At 43.8% G+C, this 14881-nt stretch overlaps 1 protein-coding gene and 1 long non-coding RNA gene across 3 annotated transcripts in view; one reads left to right on the forward strand and one right to left on the reverse strand.

Annotated features, from left to right (window-relative positions):
- agpat2 (1-acylglycerol-3-phosphate O-acyltransferase 2 (lysophosphatidic acid acyltransferase, beta)) overlaps window positions 1-14881 on the forward strand; it is a 75885-nt gene that overhangs the window by 37315 nt on the left and 23689 nt on the right. For both annotated transcript variants that reach the window (XM_087998118.1, XM_087998119.1), the window contains one exon: window positions 11435-11610. In XM_087998118.1, the coding sequence (XP_087854244.1) occupies window positions 11435-11610 (176 nt within the window). The remainder of the gene's footprint in view (window positions 1-11434; window positions 11611-14881) is intronic.
- The window catches only part of LOC122565022 (uncharacterized), a 137577-nt gene that overhangs the window by 17161 nt on the left and 105535 nt on the right, over window positions 1-14881 (reverse strand). Inside the window, exon 6 of the long non-coding RNA XR_015760667.1 lies at window positions 11314-11598. This is a non-coding gene — a long non-coding RNA (uncharacterized LOC122565022). The remainder of the gene's footprint in view (window positions 1-11313; window positions 11599-14881) is intronic.

Here is a 14881-nt window from a genome sequence, read left to right on the forward strand (position 1 = left end):
TCTGTATCCAAATGGCTCGTTCTCCCTGTATTCCATGAGATCTAACCTTGCTAACCAGTATCTCATGAGGATCCTTGTCAAACGCCTTACTGAAGTCCATATAGGTCATGCCTACCACTCTGCCGTCATCAATCCTCTTTGTTATTTCAAAAAACTCAATTAAGTTTGTGAGACATGATTTCCCACACACAAAGCCATGCTGACTATTCCTAATCAGTCCTTTCCTTTCCAAATACATGTATATCCTGTCACTCCGGATTCCCTCCATCAACTTGCCCAACACCTTGGTCAGGCTCACTGGTCTATAGTTCCCTGGCTTTTCCTTACCACCTTTTTTAAATGGTGGCATCACTGATGAGGGGTTTATGCCCACAACATCAATTCTCTTGCTCCTTGGATGCTGATACCCATCCTGTGCTTTTCCTGCAGTCCCAGTCTGTGTTTGGAAAGTTAAAATCCCCTACCATAACCACCCTATTATTCTTACAGATAACTGAAATCTCCTTACAAATTTGTTTCTCAATTTCCCGCTGACTATTAGGGGTCTACAATACAATAAAGTGATTATCCCTTTATTTCTCAATTGCACCCAAATAACTTCCTTGGATGTATTCCCAGGAACATTCTCAGTAAATACAGCTGAAATGCTATCCCTTATCAAAAACGCCACTCCACCTCCTCTCTTGCCGTCCTCTCTATCCTTCATGTAGCATTTGTGTCCTGGAACATTAAGCTGCTAGTCCTGTCCATCACTGAACCACTTTTCAATAACCCCAGTCCCATGTTCCTAACCATGCCCTGAGTTCATCTGCCCTCCGTGTTAGGCCTTTTGCATTGAAGTAAATACAATTTAATTTATCGGTCCTACCTTGTTCTCTGCTTTGTTCCTGCCTGCCCTGACTGTTTGACTTGCCCCTTTTCCCCAAATGCACCAGTCTCAGATTAATCTCTTTCCTCACTATCTCCCTGAGTCCCATCCCCAACCGTACTAGTTTAAATCCTCCTGAGCAGCTCTAGCAAATCCCTCTGCCAGTGTTTTAGTCCTCTTCCAATTTAGGTGCTATCTGTCCTTTTTGTACAGGTCACTTCTACTCCAAAAGAGATTCCAATGATCCAAAAATGTGAGCCCTTCTCCCCTGCATCAGCTCCTCAGCCACGCATTCATCTGCTCTATCCTCCTATTCCTGCCCTCACTAACTCGTAGCACCAGGAGTAATCCGGATGTTACTACTCTCTGACCTTTTTAAATTCATACCTAACTTTCTATAGTCTCCTTTCAGAATCTCATCATTTTCCTTTCCTGTGTCGTTAGTTCCAATTGTACAAAGACCTCCTACTGGTCCCTCTCCCCCTTGAGAGCATTCTGCACCCTCTGAGATATCCTTGATCCAGGCACCAGGGAGGCAGCACACAACTTTGGTGTTTGGCTGCTGACCGCAGAAAAGTCTGTCTGTGCCCCTGACTAGAGAGTCCCCTATCACAGTCAGTCGCTTGGAACCTGACGTACCCCTCATTACATTAGAGCCAGTCTCGATACCAGAAACTTGGCTGTTCATGCTACATTCCCCTAAGAGTCTATCACCCCTACATTTTCCAAAACAGTATGCTTGTTTGAAATGGGGATAGCTGCAGGAGACTTCTGCACTACCTGCCTACCCTTCCTACCTTTTCTGGAGTTAACCCATTTACCTGACTGTATCTATGGCCTTTCTCCCTTCCTAAAACTGCCATCCATCACACCCCCTAGCTCTTGTAAATTCCTTATTGCCTCTTGTAAGTTCCTATTCCATGTGATCTGATAGTCTTCTCAACTGAAGACACTTCCTGCAGACATAATCATCAGTAACATGGAAACTCTCCGTAAACTCCTACATCTGACAGGAAGAGCATATCACTCTTTGCTTCTTTATGATCTACAGACCCAGAAAATAGCACTGTCTTTTTGCTCCTAAACAGTGCTTCAAGCTAACTTAGTACTTTTGATTAAATTTTAAAAATATAAACCATGAGACAGATCCCAATAAAACATAATCAAGGAAGAACCTGCTCCACCCACTCACAGCAAAGTTACACTTAAAACTCTGCACTTATCTGTTTCTGTGCTGTGAGCTCTCCCATGCAGGTTCCTCCAAGGTCAGTTGTGCGTTTCACTGTTTAATTTTTCCTAGACACACTCTGATGTCCAGAGATACATGAGCTCAAACAGCAAAGGCAGTAACTACAGATTCACTGCTGTGCCAGTTGGCAGTGTCAAAATCGTTGTCTCTCTCTCTCCCTCACTGACCATGTGGTCGCTGCCTTTTTCTGTCATCTTCCTTTTAAAGTGCCGTTGTTTTGATCCTTTTCCCCCCGAAGTTCCAAAACAATGCAGCAACATATAAAACAGTATTGCTGCTCTGGAATTTGAGTAAATCACCTCCAACACTAAAATACCTCAAAAGGAGCAGCTCCGACAGTCGCAATTTTTCCTATCCTCCCGCAGCATTTTTTCCATTGTGAAGACTCTGCCCACATTTTCCAGTTTCCTCCACACAATGCTTCTGTGGTCTCAAATGAGCCCTACTCATTCCCTAACTGAGTAGTTAGCATTCTTGCTCTTAATATATCTTTTAAAAACTCTTTGGTTTTTATTTGCCTTTTATTCTACTTGTCAGTGCTTTTTCATTCACTCTCTTAGCTTTCCTAATTTCCTTTTCAAGATTCTCCTGCACTTTTTATACTCCTCTCGGGATTCTGCCATATTAGACCTCGATAGCCATCATGATGTCCATTGATGTCCAGGGTTCTCTGTTCTTTGTTCCGCTTTTTCTTTATAGGAGCATATTTGCCCTGAACACTAACTATTTCTTCCTGAACGCCTCCCTCTGCTTTGACATGATTTTACCTTGGGAATACCTGCTTCAAGTCCACCTGGGCCAGATTGTGACTTAATAAAATTAGCCTTTCTTGTTTTGAACTTTTATTCCCAGTCCATCCTTATCCTTTTCCGCAGCTGTCCTAAATCTAACTGAGTTATGGTCACTATCTCCAGTATGTTCCTCTACTGAAAAATATTCCTCCATCTGCCTGGATTCATTTTCAAATATTAGGTCCAAAATCCCCCTCCCTTGATGGGCTTTTTATACATGCTGGCTAAAAATATTTCCCAAATGCAATTTAAGAATTTTGTTTCCTTCCTTGCACGCTGAAACTATCCCATTTAATATTGAGTACTTAAAATCCCTTAATACTACTGGCTTATTTTTCTTTCTTCTGAGATTTGATTTTGTAGTTGGAGAAATTGGAATGGGGCAGTGTTTAAAGGTAAACCCACATCTGAAAAAGATCTAGAGAAGGGTCACTGGACCAGAAGTGTTAACTCTGCTTTCTGACCACTGATGCTTCCAGTCCTGCTGAGTTTTTCCAGCAGTTTCTTTTTGATTCTGACATTTTGGGAGGCTTTTAAAACCCAGTTGACCAGAGTTCAGGGCCAGTGTGTTCCTGAGAGGATGAAAGAGAAGGATGGCAAAATTAAGGAACCTTGGATGAAGAGAAATACTGAGTTTAGTTAAGGGAAAGCAAGGTTTAGGAACCAGAAATCAAACAAGGCCCTTGAGGATTGTAGGGGAAGTCGAAAATAGCTTAAAGAAATTAGGACGGTTAGAAAGAGACATGAAATTTTCTTGATAAGTAGGATTAAGGTGAATCTCAAGGCATTTCATATCTATATTAGGTAACTAAAGAAAGGGTAGATCCACTCAAGGACAATGGAGGGAATTTGTGTATAGGCAGAGGAAGTGGGTCATGTTGGTTTTGACCAAGGAGGAAGGCATGAATGATGGTACTTTGGGGATTTGTTGATTCTCTAAGGCATATCAGCATTAAGAAGGCGGGAGTTGTATTTGGTGCCTTAAAAAAACATTAAGGTGGATAAATCCTCAGGACCTGATGGGATCTATTCTAGGATACTGAAGGAGGCAAGGGAGGGGATTGCTGAGGCCTTGACTGGGATCTAAGTAAAAACAATGACTGCAGATGCTGCAAACCAGAGTCTAGATTACAGTGGTGCTGGAAAAGCACAGCAGTTCAGGCAGCATCCGAGGAGCAGTAAAATCGACGTTTCAGGAATACAGGCAGAGAGCCCGAAGGGTGGAGAGGTAAGTGAGAGGAGGGTGGGGGTGGGGAGAAAGTAGCATAGATTTTAATAGGTGAGTGGGGGAGGGGATGAAGGTGATAGGTTAGGGGGGAGGGGGGAGTGGATAGGTGGAAAAGAAGGTAGGCAGGTAAGACAAGTCATGGGGACAGTGCTGAGCTGGAAGTTTGGAACTAGGGTGAGGTGGGGGAAGGGGAAATGAGGAAACTGTTGAAGTCCACATTGATGCCCTGGGGTTGACGTGTTCCGAGTCGGAAGATGAGGCGTTCTTCCAGGTTTCTGGTGGTGAGGGAGCGGCGGTGAAGGAGGCCCGGGACCTCCATGTCCTCGGCAGAGTGGGAGGGGGAGTTGAAATGTTGGGCCACAGGGCGGGGTGGTTAATTGGTGCGGTGTGTCCCAGAGATGCTCCCTAAAGCGCTCTGCTAGGAGGCTTCCAGTCTCCCCAATGTAGAGGAGACCGCATCGGGAGCAACGGATACAATAAATGATATTGGTGGATGTGCAGGTAAAACTTTGGATGTGGAAGGCTCCTTTAGGACCTTGGATGGAGGTGAGGGAGGAGGTGTGGGCGCAGGTTTTGCAATTCCTGTGGTGGCAGGGGAAGGTGCCAGGATGGGAGGATGGCTTGTAGTGGGGGTGTGGACCTGACCAGGTAGTCACGGAGGGAACGGTCTTTGTGGAAGGCGGAAAGGAGTGGGGAGGGAAATATATCCCTGGTGGTGGGGTCCGTTTGGAGGTGGCGGAAATGTCGGTGGATGATTTGGTTTATGCGAAGGTTGGTAGGGTGGAAGGTGAGCACCAGGGGCGTTCTGTCCTTGTTACGGCTGGAGGGGTGGGGTCTGAGGGTGAAGGTGCGGGATGTGGACGAGGTGTGTTGGAGGGCATCTTTAACCATATGGGAAGGGAAATTGCACTCTCTAAAGAAGGAGGCCATCTGGTGTGTTCTGTGGTGGAACTGGTCCTCCTGGGAGCAGATACGGCAGAGGCGGAGGAATTGGGAATACGGGATGGCATTTTTGCAGGAGGTAGGGTGGGAAGAGGTGTAATCCAGGTAGCTGTGGGAGTCGGTGGGTTTGTTAAAAATGTCGGTTGTCATTAATGGAGGTGGAGAGGTCCAGGAAGGGGAGGGAGGTGTCAGAGATGGTCCAGGTAAATTTAAGGTCAGGGTGGAATGTGTTGGTGAAGTTGATGAATTGCTCAACCTCCTCGCGGGAGCACGAGGTGACGCCAATGCAGTCATCAATGTAGCGGAGGAAGAGGTAGGGAGTGTTGCCGGTGTAATCACGGAAGATGGACTATTCTATGTAGCCAACAAAGAGACAGGCATAGCTGGGGCCCATATGGGTGCCCATGACTACCCCTTTGGTCTGGAGGAAGTGGGAGGATTTGAAGGAGAAATTGTTAAGGATGAGGACCAGTTCGGCCAAACGAATGAGTGTGTCGGTGGAAGGGTACTGTTGGGGACGTTGGGAGAGGAAGAAACTGAGGGCTTGGAAGCCCTGGTCATGGCGGTTGGAGGTGTAAAGGGATTGGATATCTATGGTGAAGATGAGGCGTTGGGGGCCGGGGAAACGGAAGTCTTGGAGGAGGTGGAGGGCGTGGGTGGTGTCTCGACGTATGTGGGGAGTTCCTGGACTAGGGGGGATAGGACAGTGTCGATGTAGGTAGAAATGAGTTCAGTGGGGTAGGAGCATGCTGAGACAATGGGTCGGCCAGGGTGGCCAGGCTTGTGGATCTTCGGAAGGAGGTAGAACCGGGCAGTGCGGTCCGCGCAGTCCCGGACTATGAGGTTGGAAGCTGAGGGTGGGAGATCTCCTGAGGTGATGAGGTTCTGTATGGTCTGGTAGATGATGGTTTGGTGATGGGGGGGGTGGGGTCATGGTCGAGGGGGCAGTAGGAAGAGGTGTCCTCGAGTTGGCGTTTGGCTTCAGCGGTGCAAAGGTCACTGCGCCCCCTTTATCTGCTGGCTTGATGGTGAGATTGGGATTGGAGCAGAGGGATTGGAGGGCTGCGCATTGAGGGTGAGAGGTTGGAGTGGGGGGAGGGGGGTAGACAGGTTGAGGCGGTTAATGTCCCGGCGGCAGTTGGAAATGAAGAGATCGAGGGCGGGTAATAGGCCAGCACGGGGTGTCCAGGTGGATGCAGTGTGTTGGAGTTGGGTGAAAGGATCCTCGGAAGGTGGGCGGGAGTCCTGATTGTGAAAGTAAGCTCAGAGGCGGCGGAAGAAATCTTGACTAGGATCTTCATATTCTCTTTAGCCACAGGTGAGGTCCCAAAAAAACGGAAGATCAGGCAATGTTATTCTTTTGTTGAAGAAGGGAAATTGAGATAATCTGGGAAATTACAGATCGGTGAGCCTTACATTAGTGGTAAGAAATTTATTGGAGAAGATCCTTAGGGATAGGATTAACTTGCACTTGGAGAATAGACTTTTCAGGGGTAGTCAGTAAGACTTTATGCAAGGGATGTCTTGTCTCACTAACGTGACTGAGCTTTTTGACGTGACAATGATTAAGAGTGAAGCAGTGGATTTTAAGTACAAGAGTTTTTGGTAAGACATTTGACAAGGAGAAAGTGAGGTCTGCAGATGCTGGAGATCAAAGTTGAAACTTTATTGCTGGAACAGCACAGCAGGTCAGGCAGCATCCAGGGAACAGGAGATTCGACGTTTCGGGCACAGGCCCTTCTTCAGGAATGAGCAGAGAGTGTTCAGCAGGAGAAGATAAAAGGTAGGGAGGAGGGACTTGGAGGAGGGGAGTTGGAAATGTGATAGGTGGAAAGAGGTCAAGGTGAGGGTGATAGGTCGGAGTAGGGTGGAGGCGGAGAGGTCAAGAAGAAGACTGCAGGTCAGGAAGGCGGTGCCGGGCTGGAAGGATCCGGCTGAGACAAGGTGGGGGGAGGGGGGATGAAGAAACTGGTGAAGTCCAAGTTCATCCCCTGCGGTTGGAGGGTTCCCAGTCGGAAGATAAGACGCTCCTCCTCCGACCGTCGGGTTGTTGTGGTTTGGCGGTGGATGAGTCCAATGACCTGCATATCCTCGGTGGAGTGGGAGGGGGAGTTGAAATGCTGTGCCACAGGTTGGTTGGGCAAGGTCCTTCAAAGTAGGCTGCCACAGAAGATCAAATTGTGTGGAATCCATAGCGAGTTGGCAAGTTGGATGCAAAATTGGCTCAGTTAGAGAAATCAGTAGTTGTGGAGAGGGGTTTTTATAACTGGAGATCTGTGACCAGTAGTGTTCTACCACGATCAGTGCCAGGGCGTCTGTTTGTGGTAGATGTAAGTGATTTGGATGAAAATGTCAGTGGTCGGATTAGTAAGTTTGCAGCTGACATGAAAACTTGAATCAAAAGAGAAAATGCTGGAAAATCTCAGCAGGTCTGGCAGCATCTGTAAGGAGAGAATAGAGCTGGCGTTTCGAGTCTTAACTGACCCTTTGTCAAAGCAGCTTTGACAAAGAGACAGTTAGACTCGAAACGTCAGCTCTTTTCTCTCCTTACAGGTGCTGCCAGACCTGCTGAGATTTTCCAGCATTTTCTGTTTTGGTTTGGAATTTGCTTTTATGAAAACTTGAATTGTGGGTAGTGAGGAAGTTGTCACAGGATATAGGTTGGTTGGAAAGTTGCACAGGGAAATGATAAATGAAGTTTAAGTCGAACAAGTGTGAGATAATGCATTTGGGAGAATTTTTTTCTCTATCCATTCACAGGATGAGGGTGTCACTGGCTGGGCCAGCGTTTTTTCCCAATCCTAATTGCCCAGAGAGGCAGTTAACAGTCAATCACATTACTGTAGGTCTGGAATCACATGTAGGTCAGGATGGCAGGATATTAATAAACCAGATGGGTTTTTCTGACAATCGACAATTGATTCATGATCGTCATTAAACTCTTATTTCAGAATTTAAAAAATTTAATTCAAATGCTACCATCTGCCATGGTGGGATGTGAACCTGTGTCCCCAGAACATTATCTGGGTCTCTGGATTAATAATCCGCCACTAATACCACTGGGCCATACCTCCCCAGGCAGAGCAAGAGGAAAGTGTACAGTACATGGAGGACCCTTAGGAATATTGATATATGCAGAGGGATCTTGGGATGCAAGTCCATGCCTCCCTGAAAGTGGCACCACAAGTCGTTAAGATGGTAAAGAAAACATATGATATGCTCGCCTTCATCAGTTGGGGCATTAAGTATAAAAGTTGGCAAGTCATTTTGCAACTGTATAAGACTTTAGTCAGACCATATTTGGTAGTGTGCGCTGTTCTGGTCACCACAGTTTAGGAAGCTTTGAGGAGGGAGCAGAAGAGATTTACCAGGATGATGTCTGGATTGGAGTGTAGTAGCTATAAGGTTGGGCAAACGTGGATTGTTTTTGTGAGCATCAGAGGCTGAGGTGACCTGATAGTATATAAGATTGAGAGGCATGTATAGGATGGGGAGTCTGAGTCTTTTTTCCCCAGGGTGGGAATGTCAAATACTAAGGGGGATAGATTTCAGGTGAGGGGGGGAAATTTTAAATTTGTGTGAGGAAAGACCTTTGTTTACATATAGGGAGGTAGGTGTCTGGAACGTGCTGCCAGAGGCTGTGGTAGAAGCAGATATGAAAGCAATGTTTAAGAGGCACTTAGACACATGAACAGGCAGAGAATAAAGAGATATGGATCATGTGCAGACAGTTGGGTTTAGTTTAGAGTAACATCATAGCCAATAAAGTCATGGTGGATCTCAGGGCCGTTTTTCCTGTGCTGCACTGTTTCATGTTATAGGTTTTAGTTGATCTGTATTTTTCCTAATCGAGACTTGAGCCCAATAGCATGTTTGCTCTTGCTGTGTCATGGCCTCTAAACCTACATCCAAGCTACTATCCCTCTTCACTGCTATAGTTGATTCCTTGATCAATATTGCAACAATTCCACTACCCCTCCATTAACCCCCTCTATCTTTGTCTGAATACCCTATAACCAGAGGTGTTGAGCTGCCAGTCCTTCCCATATTTCAGCTAAGTCTTGGGTCTGGCTGTAGTTGTACTCCCACATGTTTATTTGTGCCCTCAGCTCATCTGTCTGTCTTCTCTGGTTTCTTGCATTAAAATCCCTCACTACTTTCTTGACTAGGAGAAAGTGAGGACTGCAGATGCTGGGGAGTCAGAGTCAAAGCGTGGCGTTGGAAAAGTACAGCAGGTCAAGCAGCAGTTGAGCGGGAGAATCGACCTTTCAGGCATAAGCTCTTCATCAGCCTCAGCAGTACATCTCTGCTGTTGTAATTTAGCCCTTTTGAAATGAGTGCTGACATTGTATTTACCTTTCTAACTGTCAATCGAACCTGCATGTTAACCTTAAAAGAATTCCAAACTAGGACTTCCAAGTCCCTTTGTTACTCAGATTTCGGGAGGCTTTCTGCTGTTGGAAAAAAATTTGTGCACGCCTCTATTCTTTCTATCACAGTGCATAACCTCAAGTTCCTACACTGTATTCCATCTGTCACTTCTTTGTTCACTCTGCTAGTCTGTCAAAGTCCTTCTGCAGCCTACCCACTCCTCAACAGTACCTGTCTATCCACCTGTCTGTCAACTCAAACTTAGTTGCCCTCAGTTCATTCGTCCAGATCGATAATCTATAGCTCTCCTCCACCAGTCTAATTTAAATCCACTCCAACATTAGCAAACTTTCCTGTGAGGATGTTTGTCCTGTTGCTGGTCTGATATAACCTGATCTCTTCAAGGAATGGTCCCATTGTTTTAGGAATCTGATGTCCTCTCTTCAGGATGTAATGGTGATAGTTCAGAGAGGCGGATGGAGCAGATAGGTGGGAAGAAAGATGGACAGGTCATGACGGCCGAGTTGGAAGGTTGGAACGGGTTAGGTGGGGGTAGGGGAAATGAGGAAACTGGTGAAATTCACATTGATGGTGTGGTTGGAGTGTCCCAAGGCAGAAGATTAGACATTCTTCCTCCAGGCATCGGGTGATGAGGGTGTGGCGATGGTGGAGGCCCAGGGACTGCATGTTCTTGATGGAGTGAGGGGGGGTTGAAGTGTTCGATCATGGGGCGTTGGTGTTGGTTGGTGCGGGTGTCCTGGTAATGTTCTCTGAAGCACTCTGCAAGTAGGCGTCTTGTCTCCCCAGTGTAGAGGAGACCACATTGGAAGCAACAGATAAAGTAAATGACGTGTGGAAGTGAAGGTAAAACAGAATCACAGCTGTCTGATTGATGCTTAACTGCCCTCTGATCAGTTAAGAATAGGCAATAAATGCTGGTCTAGTCAGTGATGCCCACACCTTGTGAATAAGCAAAGACAAAAAAGCTATCTAATACCCCATGATGACACACTCCTCCAGGCAGGACACAGTGATCAGTGAAAAAGCACTTTCCCAAATATACGTAAAAATCAAACAACACCAGGTTATAGTTGAACAGATTTATTTGGAAGTACAAGCTTTCGAAGTGCTGCTGCTTTGTCAGATTGCTAGCTCCAAAAGCTTGTACTTCCAAATAAACTGTTGGACTATAACCTGGTGTGGTGTGATTTTAAACTATGTCCACTCCAGTCCAACACCAGCACCTTTCCATCATGGCTGAATATACTTATAGGAAAGAGAGGTCATAGCTGAGGTATTAGCATTAGTCTGTCCTACAGATGATGCCACCCAGGCCTTGGTAAAAAGGATGCAGTCCAGATACCACAAGGTTTACAATTGAAAAGGAGACCTGGATAGGTTTGTGGTATTTGGTATTGATAAAGCACCAGGAGCTGCTAAGGTATACCCAAAAATAGTAAGGAAAGTAAGAGTGGGCATTGTGGAGACATTGATACAATTTTCAGTCTTCCTTACACACAGATGGTGCCAGAGAACTGTAGATTTGCAAATGTTACAACCTTGTTCAAATAAAAGGCTATAAATACAAGCCCTGTAACAACGTGTTGTCAGGTCAACCTCAATGAATCAGAATTTTTGTGAATCGGGACCAAGTGGTTATGGGAAATTATTATTAAAAAAAGGGAGAGTTGTAATTTTTCTACAAAAGCTAAGAACCACCTAAATATTTTATTACAAGTGGCTGTGGTCACGGCTTTGCAAATTTCAGTGAAATTTGCAATAATGCAGAGAAAGCAGGGAATGAGGTGAGAATATGGAGTAGCAGCTGGTGATAACGTGTATTGATAACATGTGAATGACCTACTGTGTTGCAACTTCTATAATGCTTATTTAGATCTTGCTGTTCAATAAAATGTTATTTTTGCATCTGTTGATAGTCATTCTCTTGAGGCAAGGAAATCATTGTGCTAAGTTTTGTTTCTCAGGCATGATGGAGATCCTTCCTGATCGTTGTGTTGCGATTGCAAAGAAGGAGCTGATGTATGCTGGCACTGTGGGGTTGGTATGCTGGCTTGCTGGCATCATCTTCATCAACCGACAGAAAAAAACAGATGCTAAAAGTGTGATGACCGAGGCTGCTCAGACCATGCTGAAAGAAAATGTAAGTAAATAAAACCGCTTGTTATTAAAGAGCTTCAATCTTGCATTCATTTTTTTCTGATTTGAGAACCAGCACAAGCATATTAAACAGTTAACAATATTTTACAAACAGTCTGAAGATATAATCTAGCATTTAGGACTTCAAGCAGGCCGTCAACACAATGATCGCAGTAGAATAAATAAATAGCTCAATTACAATAAGAATTAAATAACTTAAAGAAAAAACGGCCATTAAAATTTAAAAAAAATTGCTTGTCTGCAATTTGTTTCACTGCCATTAATATAATAGCTGTCTAGCGCAGTTTCCACAATCTTATAAGGAATTGTTCTATTACCCATTTTCACATACTTCCTCTTTTCCTATGCTGCCAAATTAATTACAAAGGAAAATTCATATTTTGTTGGGGAGTTTTAAAGTTAGTATTTACAAGCATTTTGACTGGCATGAGTTTTCCTCCCATCTTCATCTCTTTTGAAAACTGGTCAGTGTTTTGGTAGTGATAGGAGTTTGTTTACATTGGGCAAATTTGATTGCTCAAAGTAAAAGTGCATTGCATTCAGTTTTCAGAGTATTGTGAATTTGTTTTGAGCTTGGAAAACAGCTTTTTTGTTCGAGTTAGTTCTGCAGGGTTCATTGCTTTGCACATCCAACTTCAGCTGTTGCTCCTGAGAAAGGAGAGGATCATTTAGAATTGTTAAAAATAGGTTACCTCAGTTCAGTTTGTGTTCCAGAACAGAAGTGTTTAACTGAAGCCTGGAGAAGCTGTGGGCATTTACATTGACAAAGCAAGGAAGAAGCTGTCCAATTCTCTCAACCCTGGAGTCAAAGTTTAGTCATACCTATCATGCATATGTATGATAGAGAAGGGCAATCTTTCTGGCAATTCATTACTGAATGGATGCTGTTTTGATTAACTAGATTATATTCTTACTGTGTTTAAAAATTGTGTGTAATGTGTAAATAATCTGATTATTCTATTGTCTTCATTTCTTTGGCATAATATACTTTTTTTTGTTAAACCTGAGACAAATGATGGGAAAATCTGCTAATGGGTAAAACAACTGAAAAACAGTGGAGAATGTTTGTTTTTTAAACAAAAGCATTTAACATGATACAAACCTTGTTTATAAATCTGAGAGGGAAAAGCTCCACTTCACAGGAAAAAAGTCATAAACAGCCAAAGAAACAAGAGATGGCACAAAAGTGAAAGAGAAAGCTTATAAAGTGCAAAAAACAGCACAGTTCCTGCTGAATGGGAAAGATACAAAGACCGGTAGCTCAGTGGTTAGCACTGCTGCCTCACAGCACCAGCGGCCTGGGTTCAATTCCAACCCTGTGTCTGTGTGGGTTTCCTCCAGTGTTCTGGTTTCCTCCCACAATCCAAAAATGTGTGGGTTAGGTGAATTGGCCATGCTAAATTGCCCATAGTGTTCAGGGATGTGTGGGTTAGGAGCATTAGTCATGTGGTAGGGGAATGGGTCTGGGTGGGTTACTCTGAGTCGGGTTAGTGTGTATTTGTTGGGCCGAAGGGCACTGTAGGGATTCGAATTCAAATTCATAAACCAACAAAGGCTGAAAAGCAACTTATGGAAGCTTTTAAAAGTAATTATGGACAAAAAAAAACTTGCAATGGACATTAAAATCAATAAGAACTGTTATGGTAAAAGGAAAGCGTGTGGTCAGGAGCAGTGCTGGCCGACTACAGATTGAAAGTGGGGATATTGTCAGTGAATGTGGGAAAATGGCAGACATGTTGGATAATCATTTTGCCTCTATTTACAATTGAAAAAGAGATGGTTTGCTGGAAGGTCTGAGGAAATTAGTGGATCGGGGCAGGGGCTGTATAAAATTAACATATATATAAAATCGCAGTAATGAGGAAATTAATGGAATTAAAAAGAGACAAATTCCTAGGATCTGACAGTTTCCGTCCAAGGCTGTTAAAGGAAGTGGAAGTCCTAACTATATCAGTTTATTAAATGCAGGACTCGTCCATCTGGGTTAGAAAATTGCAGGTCACTCTGTTTTCTAAGAATGGCAAATGTTACGACATGGTGGTGAACTCTTCTGCTAATTAAACCAAACACCCAGAAAAGCTCACTTTGCCTTTATAGTCTGTTAAAATATGAGTGACAGAGAACTCCCAAATTCCACATTTAAAGAAAAAAGCATCAATTTATTCTTTAACTCTAAAAATGAACATTAAACAATAACTATTTACAACACTAAACCTCCTTTCTCTTAAATTTAAAAATCTCACAACAACAGGTTATAGTCCAATAGGTTTAGTTAGTGACAATCGAAGATGACAACCACCTGATGGAGCAGCACTCTGAAAACTAGTGCTTCCAATTAAACCTGGTGTTGTGATTTTTAACTTTGTACACCCCAGTCCAACACCAGCATCTCCAAATCATTTCTCTTAAATGTTTGTTATCTGCCTCCAACTCTATAGCAATATACTGTTCTCATAAAAACCCGTATTAAAATTACATCAACTTAATTTCAAAACCACACAGCGACTGCAGTTGTCTGTGTCTGTCTTCCTCTGGCTGAAGATTTCCCTGGGTTGTATTCGGCCTTTTGCTGCAAAGATGTTTCTTATGAAAAAGGTACCTTTGATAGAGTTTTGCTGGCAGTTTCTCTGTCTAACTTCCAAAATGTCTGCTTCTTTATACTCCAAACATCAGATCGTCTCATTGGTTTAAGTTTGGAAAAAACAAACTCAAACTCAGTTGGGTTTCAGTATTCTGGGGTCTAATTTAAACTGGTTAGATTTGAATTGTTGTCAAAACAACTTGGCTATCTAGTTCACAGCCAAATGTTACATATTTTCAATTTTCCAGTAAACTGAGAGACTGCAAGCTAATCATATGACAGGTGCTAGTAATCCCTTGGCACAAAATAGCATTCACTCTCTCTTAAAGGTACAGTACATGCCTTCAGTTTCATAACACAAAAGATTGCAAACCAGTTAGCCTAAAATCTGTGGTTGGGAAATCGTTGGAATCTGTAATCAAGGATGGGGTAATTGAATACCTGGCAAATTTTTAGTTCATCGTGGAGAGCCAGCATGGGTTTATGATATCTTACAGATGACTAACCTCATTGAATTATTTGAACAGATGACTAAGGTTGTTGTAGTGATTGGAACAAGGGCCAAGTGGATCTCAGTGAGTGATCCCTAATTGGCCTAGGTTAACAACCCCAGTCAGAGAGCCCTGGCTGACAGAGATAAACAGGAGTCTCAGTCTCTTCATTCTAGGGACTG

Source organism: Chiloscyllium plagiosum, unplaced genomic scaffold (assembly GCF_037043375.1).
Source record: "Chiloscyllium plagiosum isolate Xiang-an unplaced genomic scaffold, Cpla_swu_hap1 HiC_scaffold_21, whole genome shotgun sequence".
Classification (NCBI taxonomy): domain Eukaryota; kingdom Metazoa; phylum Chordata; class Chondrichthyes; order Orectolobiformes; family Hemiscylliidae; genus Chiloscyllium; species Chiloscyllium plagiosum.